Source organism: Musca autumnalis, unplaced genomic scaffold, assembly GCF_047663935.1.
Source record: "Musca autumnalis isolate F117 unplaced genomic scaffold, ASM4766393v1 scaffold_3, whole genome shotgun sequence".
Taxonomy (NCBI): Eukaryota; Metazoa; Arthropoda; class Insecta; order Diptera; family Muscidae; genus Musca; species Musca autumnalis.
Window position 1 is genome coordinate 66649414 of NW_027411866.1, and position 10903 is coordinate 66660316.

The 10903-nt window shown below is 38.4% G+C and overlaps 1 protein-coding gene across 1 annotated transcript; it reads right to left on the bottom strand.

Moving 5' to 3' along the window:
• Nucleotides 1-2522: 2522 nt before the first annotated feature.
• LOC141399998 (uncharacterized) lies at nt 2523-7094 on the bottom strand. Its single transcript, XM_073979390.1, has 3 exons — nt 6956-7094; nt 5330-6204; nt 2523-5241 (listed from the first exon to the last, which is right to left on the bottom strand). Exons 2-3 carry the CDS (start codon nt 6143-6145, stop codon nt 5224-5226), a joined length of 834 nt encoding a protein of 277 aa, XP_073835491.1. The 5' UTR covers nt 6146-6204; nt 6956-7094; the 3' UTR covers nt 2523-5223.
• Between the last annotated feature and the right edge of the window lie 3809 nt (nt 7095-10903).

Below are 10903 nucleotides of genomic sequence, written 5' to 3' on the forward strand. Positions count from 1 at the left end.
CCAAACATATTTTGGTTTTTAATCAAAAAAATATGCCTCTTTCTCTCTGGGACCCCCATAAGCAACCAAAGTTTTGTGACCATCCGATCAAAATTTCGACCTGTAGAATGGAAGAATTGGATGCATTACCGACTATTGTGGTATATCCCTTGTTTGTCCACCTTCGCCAACCTATTTTACACCAATGTACAGGTAATATTTTCTTCCATTGACAGGCTTTGCCGTTGAAATAACCCTACTAGAAATCGATATATTCACAAAGAATAAAATTTTGAATTTATCTCCACATGAGTTTTTCCCCATTCCGATCCCTAAATATTATCCGACTATCACCAAAATCAATAGGCATCTTCCTCTGTGGGGCCCCCATCAACGCCCAAAAATTCGTGACTATCCAATCAAAATTCCAACCTGTAGCATGATTACAAAAAATGGAAAAATTGGATATAATATATTTTATAATATATTTTGCGATATCTAGTTTGTTTGCCCACTTACGCCTACATACTTTGCGTCAATATAAAGGACATCTTTTCTTCTTCCTTTTGGAATACTCCTACTAGAAGCGGAAATATTCGCATAAGAAAAAAACGTTGACTTTTCTCCACATAAGCTTTTCGCTTATTCCGACTACTGAATATTATCCGACCATCACCAAAATAAATAGGCTTCTTCCTCTGTGGGACCCGCATAAAATTCCAAAAACTTCGTGACGATCCGATCAAAGTTGCGACCTGTAGCGTGATTACAAAAAATCGGAAAATGGGATGCATTACCGACTATTGCGATATCTCTGTTGTTTGAGCAGCTACGACAACCTCCTTTACATCATTGTAAAGGTGATATTTTGTACTTTCCCTACCAGATTTTGCGTTTGATACACCTCTTAAAGTAACAGAAATATTGGCTTTGAAATAAAACGTTGACCATTCTCCAAATAAGTTTTTGCCCATTCCGACCCCTGAATATTATCCGACCATCATTAAAATCTGTAGGCTTCTTGCTTTGTCGGACCCCCATTAACCCCCAAAATTTCGTGACGATCCGATCAAAATTGCGACCTGTAGCGTGATTACAAAAAAATCGGAAAATGGGATGCATTATCGGCTATTGCCATATCTCTGCTATTTTACCACCTACGACAACCTACTTTGCATGGTTGTAAAGGTGATATTTTCTACTTTCCTTGCCAGGTTTTGCTTTAGATATACCTCTTAAAGAAACAGAGATATTGGCTTTGAAATAAAACATTGACCTTTCTCCAAATAAGTTTTTTGCCCATTCCGACCCCTAACTATTATCCGACCATCGCCAAAATCAATAGGCTTCTTCCTCTGTGAGACCCCCATTAACCCTCCAAATTTCGTGACGATTCGATCAAAATTGGGATCTGTAGCGTGATTTCCAAAAAATTGATAAATGGGATGTATTACCGACTATTGCGATATCTCCGTTATTTGGTTACCTACGCCGACCTAGTTTACATCATTGTAAAGACGGGATCTTCTACTTTTATAGTCAGGCTTTGCTTTTGGAAAGTTTCCAACCAAAGCTGTGATATTCGTCAATATAATTAAAATCGCAATAATGAAAATTGGGGTTTTATTTGCTAGTATTGTGATATCTTCGTTGTTTGACCACCTACGAGCACCAACTTTACATCATTAGAAAGGCTATATTTTCTACTTTCATTGTCAGGCTTTGCTTTTGGTATACCCCATGTAGAAGCTGAGATATTCGCTTTGGAAAAAAACGTTGTCTTTTTATCCACCTACGTTTTTTGCCCTTTCCGACCCCTAAATATTATCCGACCATCACCAAAATCAATAGGCTTCTTCCCCTCCGGGACCCCCATCAATATCCAAAATTTCGTGACGATCCGATCAAAATTGCGACCTGTAGCGTGATTACAAGGTTTAGATGGACAGACGGACGGACACACATAGTCAGATCGACTCAGCTCGTCGAGACATTCATTTTCATTACGACCATTATTTCGATGCGTTACAAACTTTTTGGCCAAAACCAACTTATAATACCCTCCCCACATAGTGGTGGACAAATTGCAACTGGCGACACGACTCGCGTCGCAATACGGAATCGACCCATTAGTTTTTTGATACTGTAGACTGTTGGGTGACGTAGGGGATGAATGATACCAAGCAACGGGCTTGACCGGCTTTAACATGGCAAAGCCCAGGATTTATCTTGGTCCCTCTTTCATCCGTGGTGTCACCTGGGGAACTGCCTTTAACACCCGTTAAAGGTAGTGAGCTAACATGTGCCGCGCGTTCACCCATAAGAACGTTAAAAACTTGGGTTTGGGCGTCGGGTTAGTAACCCTCCCTGTCGTGTCTCATCCGGCATCAAATTAAAAGAAAGTCATCAAGTAAAATAATGTCGACTTTGACACTAAAAGGCTCCCTTTTTACTATAGGCTGACAACCCGAACAAACCATCTAACATCAAACGGCAGTAATACAAACAAAGGCGACGACCAAGTAAAACAAATCAAATGTTGCTTATGTTTGATATTAAAATGTGTGGCGTTTATTCGCTGTAGAAATAAATTAAGTTTATAAAATTAAAATGAAAGTTGTTAAAATGATCTTACATGTTTTAGTTGTCCAGCAAAAAGGACAGAATCAATGCCTGAAGGGCCTTTTATAGATTTTAAAAATTACATTTACATTTTACATTTACATAGACAATAAAAGCAAACTGCAATAAAAATTATTGTTCACAGGACAAAATATTGTTCACTGGACGTTTTCGAACTTCAGGGTGCGTTGCCAATTGTAAGGTGAGCATCACCGACATCCCCGCCCCCGTGAACTGACCCAGAGGGGGAGGCTTCACCAGAATCTTCATCAACATCCAAAACGGCAAGTTTAGAAATAGTCCTTTTACAACAGCCAGAGCTAGTATTGCATTGCGCTGCAACCACATAATTATACTAAGGGGCCACTGCACCACATGTGTTGATATCATATCGAGGTCGCAGTCACTCATGGTTTCTTTCATATTATCTTCTAAGGGCCATTGTGATTCCTGACCAAATTCTGGGCTATTTTTCCACCATCCGTCTACATCATACTTTACTGAAAATTTAGCGGCTGCTGTCTCATCTGCAGGCTTTAAAATATTCGACCACCATTTCCAATGACTCCCGCCGCTGCTATCGAGGATCCATCGTACAACCGTGTATGAATCTGTCCAAAAACAAATTATATTAAGATTTTTCACATGATTAAAGGCGATTAAATCATTCATATGAACACTCATAACTGCCATCTGCAGTTCTAGCTCGGTTATGATTTGACAACTAGCAGAAGCACAAGCAGATTTTTCCATTACAACCGAAACATTAATTCCAACATCACTTACCACACACCAATACGCTACCGTTGCCATTGCCTCTTCGCTCGCATCTGCGAATATATGTAAATCAACTTTTCTGTTTGAAAAATGCTTAAGATAACATCTTGGAATACGAAATTCTTCCAACATATTTAATTCAGTTAACCATAACTTCCAATTACTATATAAATCTCTAGGCAACTCCTCGTCCCACTCTATACCCCACTTCCATACTCTTTGAATCAATATTTTAGAAGAAACCATAAATTCACAAACGAATCCGAATGGGTCATAGATTGACATATTCAAAGAGAGCATCTGACGTTTGGTCGGAATCTTAGAAAAGTCTAAAATGGATTTATCAACTTTATGTAAATTCAAGCCGAAGCAGAAAACATCTGGATTTGGAAACCAGTGTATGCCCAAAATCCTTTCAACACAATTTTTATTCAAAAACTCACCGCTATCGTTGACTCCGCTGGCCGATTCTCCACAAGCTTGAATAACCCTCTGGGAATTTGAAATAATATTTCTCAATTCGAAACCTCCAACACTATGAATTCTTATCACGTCTTTTACCACCTTCGCGGCTTCTTCTTCAGTTTGGAAACAGTCGACATAGTCGTCTACATAATGGCGATTAACAATTGCTTCAACTGCACGAGGTGACTCTTTCTCAAACATATTGGCATTCATATTTTTCACATATTGGGCTATAGTTGGCGAACAAGTTGCTCCAAATATCATTCTTTGCATAACATAAGTTTCCACTCTTTTATTTTTATCTCCATTTCTCCAAAGGAATCTTTGGCAATCTTGATCTTCTTTGGCGATTTTGACTTGATGGAACATCTCTTTTATGTCCCCACAAACGGCTATTGGAGCTTCACGAAATTTAAAAATTGTTGAAATTAAGGAATTGTTTATGTCTGGTCCACTTAAAAGGCACTTATTTAATGACACATTCTTCACTTCGGCTGCAGCATCAAACACAATTCGAATACCTTTTTTGTTCACATTTTTAACACCAAAATGAGGCAGATAAAAAACACGTTATGGATTTAAAGGTAACTCGTTCACTTCAATTTTTCTGCAGTAGCCCTTTGATATGTAGTCATTTATTTTCTCACAATATGCACTTCCATATTCAATATCTCGAGCCATTATATTTTCCACACTATACAAACGTTTCAATGCCATTTCAAATGAATCTGGGAATGGAGGCACGTTTTGTTTCCACAAAAGACGACATTCATAGCGTTCACCAACTTTTCTTGTGTGTTTCTTTAACAATTCCATAGCTCTTTCATCATCAGCTAACAATAGTTTTGTTGTAGTCACTTTTACACCAATCGTTTCCACATCAAAATAATTTTGCATCATCCAGTTTATTTGTTGTAAACAATTTCCTGTACTGTCTAGAGCACGATTTTTAGTTGAGAATTTTTCTCCTGGCGTTGGGCCATAAACAACAACACCCAATCTTGTAGTGGTTACAATCGGTCCAGCGGCAGACAACGAGCGGGGCACATCCAGTGGAACTGTCAAAAAACAATGGTGTAAACTAATGATTAATTTTGGTTTCACATTCTTGTAATTATCAAATTTTATTTTCGATACATTAACATTGTTATAATTTGTTATCAATGTTTCCAAATTACAAGATTGAATGGGCAATGACAAATTTGAAGTGGTATATATATTTTTCATCACATATCGTCTGTCGTTTTCCCCCATACCACTTATTATCAGATCCACTACTTCGGAATCCTCCGTCACAGAATTCATTTAACCATTGTAGGTATAATTGTGTTTTGTTTCCTTTTAGCTCCAGGTCTTTGGCAATTCCAATATCCAGCATTGTTACATTTGCCCCGTCATCTATAAAGGCATATGTGGAAATTATTTTACCTTTACCATATAATTTCACAGGCAATATTTGAAAAAGTATGCTACCAGCATTACTTACGACATGACAATTTCTTTGTTCAGATTGCTGTTGAACTGTTCCACCTGCGTTTTCATTTTCTTCATTGGGACCAATTTCATAATGCAGTAACACATTATGAAATTTTTGACAATTAGTTTTACTGCAGCGCACCTTGTTTCTGCATTGATTTAATTGATGGCCTTTTCTAAGGCAGCAAAAACATAATTTTAATTCTTTAATTTTCTTCCACTTTTCGTCCGTCCGCATATTTGTAAATTGGTTACATTTTATAATTGACGTACAGACCCCGTCGCACACACTACAATTGTTGACGGCGACGCATGCAATCTTGCGCCTTGGCTGTGTGGGTTGACGACGATTAGTGGACACGTGTGGTGCGTATGGAAGGGTATCGTGGACGATGTTAGCAACGCGACGTAATGTTTCCAACCATTTGCTGAAATCTGAAATAGAAGGAGATTTATTTAAATAAAGACATTTTTCACCCCATTCCATTTGTCGATTTATTGGTAATTTGGAAACTAGTTCACTCAATAATGATGGATTATTCAAATGATGTTCTCCTCCAGCGTTTTTCAAAAATGTTGCCATATTTGATGCTTTAATGGCGAAATTTACTAGGGCATTCAAATCGTCTTTCACCAAAGGAGGAATTTTCCGGACCTTTTGAATTTGGCTTTTGATGAGTTGCTCTGGTCTTCCGAACGTCTCTTTCAGGTTAATCATTATGGCTTCAACGTTGGCAGAGCTCGCCAATAATGGTTCCACCGTCTCTCTTGCATTACCTCTTAAAGCGTCTCTTAACCTCATAATATTGTGCAGGTCGCTGTACATAAACTCATTTGTGGTGCTGTAAAAAGACTCGGAAAAGGTTGGCCATTCTTCTGGCAACCCTGAAAATATTGGAAGAGGATAAATTTTCTTATGGGGTATATGTGTTATAGCTCATTTAGACTAGCCATAAATCCTCGACTGGATTTAATAAATCTAGTACAAATCTGATTGCATTTAGATATACATTTTGAAGGATTTAAATGGCAATCAGCTGATTCTTGTTCATAGCGCAATTACCAAGGTAGATGCCTCAGCCCATCTGATCGAATTTGAAACGTCAAAAGAATTTTTTGTAAATTGAATTCGTCTCAAAAAACTTACGTCAAATTACAAATTTATTGTTTAATACTGAAAATGTTAGCACATTATGCTACTAATGCTAACTAAAGAGCAAATAAAAATTATTTTATCACAGTTTGCCCATCTAAAATAAATAAACGAATTATTTTATCGTTTAGACATCATAAATATTAGTCTTGGTTGATTAAAATCAACTTTGTACATCAAAACAAATTAAATTTTTCCGCCTTGTTTACAAATGTTTACATTTTAAATTATTTTTAGTGTAGCAATTCACCGATGCATCTACCTTGTTTCTTGTGCCAGCTTGCAACTTTTAGTATTTTCTAGCAACATGTTGCAAAAAACAGAGTTGTATACGAGGATTTATGCCAGATTTAAAACAAATCCACTCAATAGGAGGATTTATTTTTGTATGGGAAATCTGGTAGATTTTGGCTGGATTTAGCAAATAAAACCTGATAATGGGCTAAATCCGGCTAATGGTGTCATATCTAAATGGCATATTACTTGCGTCGGCACTAATTGGTCTAACGTCGGCTGCGGCATATTTGGCAACGGCGGTATTTCCAGTGTTGGCGGCGTTGTGATTTGTTGTGTTGGCTGTGATATTGGTTGTCGTGACGTTAATGGCGGCTCCAATGGCTGATCAAGAATTTGTTGTTGGGATGTTTGTGGCTGAGGGTTTTGGACGGACGTTTTTGGCTGCTGCGACTCAAAAGTTTTCACCATTTCTTCCTTCAATTGCAGCATCTGATTTTGAAGCAATGTTTGCATTTGTTGTTGCATTTGTAGCTGAATTTGTTTTTGCATTTTTAGCATTTCTTTTCTCATCTCGGTTGTGTCCATTGTGGTTAATTTTTCTGTCTGTTTTTATTTCGCTGTTTCGCCGGCAGCTGACGTTGTTGGCTTTGCTGTAGACGGCTGACTTGCTGGTGTGCTTACTTCTGTTTGTAAGCGGGCACCACTTGTAGTGTTTGTTGGTGTATTAGGCGGTGAATGTTGGAGACTCATCTCCTTGCTGTTTTACATTTAAGCGATTTCTCTTACGATTTTTTGTCTTGTCTTTGTGGTGGTTATTCTTGTTAGGCAGAGTTGCAAAACATAGTAAGAGAAATTGAAACAAAATTTAGTTTTGCAATGAATTTTGTGCATAAAAAATCATTTAAAGCATAAAATGATTATTTGTTATAAGCATTTTAAAATTTGTATAACATATTTTTATAAAATACCTTCTTTTTACATTAAGTATTTTTAACAAAATGTACACTTGGTACCATGTTACAAAAAAATGCAACCCTGTGTGTGAAATTTACGAAGATGAGCAAAGAGGAGACAAAAAATCGTAAGAAAAATCGCTTAAATGTAAAACAGCACTCAGTTATGTATGCGTCGAATCGGACTGGGGGTTTTCCTTGCGTCGATCGTTTACTTCTCTGTTGCTTCTCTTGTGACATCAAATGGACATAAGCGAATGTAAACAAATAACATAAACGGCTTAACAACAAACTGTTGGGGATTCCTCAAACGATTGTTGTTGTATTTATTGAATATCACACACACACACAATTTCACAGATTGTAACTGCAGCTTCTTCGGCTTGTAGTAGATACGATTAAGCGAATAGGCACATCAAAAGAAAAGATATTTCATCTAAATTGACTCATTAAACAATTTATTAACACAAATCGGCTTGACAAAATGACGAATGTTTGATATCAATGGCTCATCACACGTCGAATAATATAATTTCTGGGGCTGATGATGAAAATTGGCTCACAAAACAGTTGGTTGACACAAATCGGCTTGACAAAATGACGATTAACAATGTTTTATATCAATGGCTCATCAAACATCGAATAAAAATATGTTTGATATTAATGGCTTATCAAACATCGAATAAAATTATGTCGTGTCTCATCCGGCATCAAATTAAAAGAAAGTCATCAAGTAAAATAATGTCGGCTTTGACACTAAAAGGCTCCCTTTTTGCTATAGGCTGACAACCCGAACAAACCATCTAACATCAAACGGCAGTAATACAAACAAAGGCGACGACCAAGTAAAACAAATCCAATGTTGCTTAAGTTTGATATTAAAATGTGTGGCGTTTATTCGCTGTAGAAATAAATTAAGTTTATAAAATTAAAATGAAAGTTGTTAAAATGACCTTACATGTTTTAGTTGTCCAGCAAAAAGGACAGAATCAATGCCTGAAGGGCCTTTTATAGATTTTAAAAATGTTGCTAACAATTACATTTACATTTTACATTTACATAGACAATAAAAGCAAACTGCAATAACAATTATTGTTCACAGGACAAAATATTGTTCACTGGACGTTTTCGAACTTCAGGGTGCGTTGCCAATTCTAAGGTGACCATCACCGACACTCCCCTAGAAAAAACATCCTACTATGAAAAAACGAAAGAAAAGAAAAACAAACCCCTCTAAAGTTGACGAACCCCGCAAACGTTTTAAGGACCATGATCTGCGAATCTGCACCTGAAATGTTCGCACTCTTTATAGAGAAGGTGCAGTCTTCGCATTGGCAGACGTACTTGAAAAGTACAAGGCCGATATTACTGCCATACAGGAAATACGATGGACTGGGAAAGGCGTCATAACAACACCTAAAGGTGACGCACTGTATTATAGCTGCCATGACGTAAAGCATGATTTTGGTTGCGGATTCGTAGTTAGTCGGAGACTAAAACATCTGGTATCCAGCTTCACCCCAGTGAATGAAAGACTTGCTGCAATTCGAATAAAAGCTAAATTCTTCTACATCAGCTTTATTTGTGCTCATGCTCCCACTGAAGAAAAGGACGAACAGACCAAAGATATATTTTACGAGCGCTTAGAAGAAACATATGACCGTTGCCCTGCCCATGACATTAAAATCATTCTGGCGATTTTAATGCCAAAATTGGAAAGCAGAATATCTTTGGCCCAACAGTCGGGAAATTCAGTCTCTACAGTGAAACATCTGACAATGGTATGAGGCTGATAGACTTTGCAGCTGCAAAAAACATGGTAGTTAGCAGTACCAGATTTAATCATCTCGATATTCATAAGGGCACCTGGCTGTCTCCAGATCAAAGAACAAGTCATTAAATTGATCATGTTGTAATAGATGGAAGACATTCATCCAGCGTGTTGGATGTACGATCGTTCCGAGGCGCAAACATTGATTCGGACCACTACCTTGTTGCAGCAAAGGTACGTACCCGTCTAAACGTTGCAAATAAAGCACGAACAGACTCAACGCGGAAGTTTGACATCAATAGGGTGCATACACAACAGATAGCCACAGCATATTCCACTCAACTAGCCCAATTGCTTAATCAAAGCACTCCTCTTCCCGATAACATATCAGCGCAATGGCAAAGCATTGCCCACTCCATGCAAACAGCCGCAAAATCCATACTTGGTTACCAGAGGCCTCCACCAACGAATCCATGGTATGATCAGGAGTGTCGTGCTGCTACCGAAGAGAAAAATGCGGCATATAGAGCTACTTTGCAATCAGTAGCAACGCGTAGCGCGCGAGAGAGAGAGATATCGGGAGAAAAGGAGAGAAGAGAAACGTCTTTTCCGCAAGAAAAAGAGAGAAATGGAAAAGCGGGAGTGTGAAAAAATCGAGATGTACAGGAGCCAGAATGAAGTCCGAAAATTCTACCAAAGAGTGAAACATCAAACAGATGGCTTTGGTACAGGCACATTCTCCTGTAGAGACCAGCAAGGTAAACTAGTAACAGATAGCGTGCTCAGGATATGGAAGGAACATTTCTCCAATCTGCTGGTATCCAATAGTAGCGAAGACGATGATACCACAGATCCAATTCCAGAAGATGGTATAGAATGTATACCGCCCAGCCAAGATGAGGTAAAAACAGCAATCAACCGGCTGAAGAATAATAAAGCAGCAGGAGCCGATGGCTTACCTGCCGAGCTGTTTAAAACCGAAGGCGACGCGCTGATAAGGTGTATGCATCAGCTAGTTAGCACCATCTGGCGGGAAGAACGCGTACCCGACGATTGGAACCTGAGCATCCTATGTCCCGTCCACAAGAAAGGAGATAAGACTGTATGCTCAAACTATAGGGGAATAAGTCTTCTCCCTATTGCCTATAAGATAGTGTCAGGGATATTGTGCGAACGACTAAAGCCAATGGTCAACGAAATAATTGGACCATACCAATGTGGCTTTAGAGCTGGCAAGTCCACCATTGACCAGATATTTACCCTGCGGCAAATCCTAGAGAAGACCCAAGAGATGCAGATCGACATATTTCACCTTTTTGTCGATTATAAAGCAGCATTCGACAGTCCCCTCCGATCAAAGGTATTCCACGCAATGTCTGAATTTGGTATCCCCGCAAAGCTCATCCGGCGTTGTAAGATGACTTTAACTGATACTAGGTCCTCAGTTAAAATTGGAAAGAACCTCTCCGA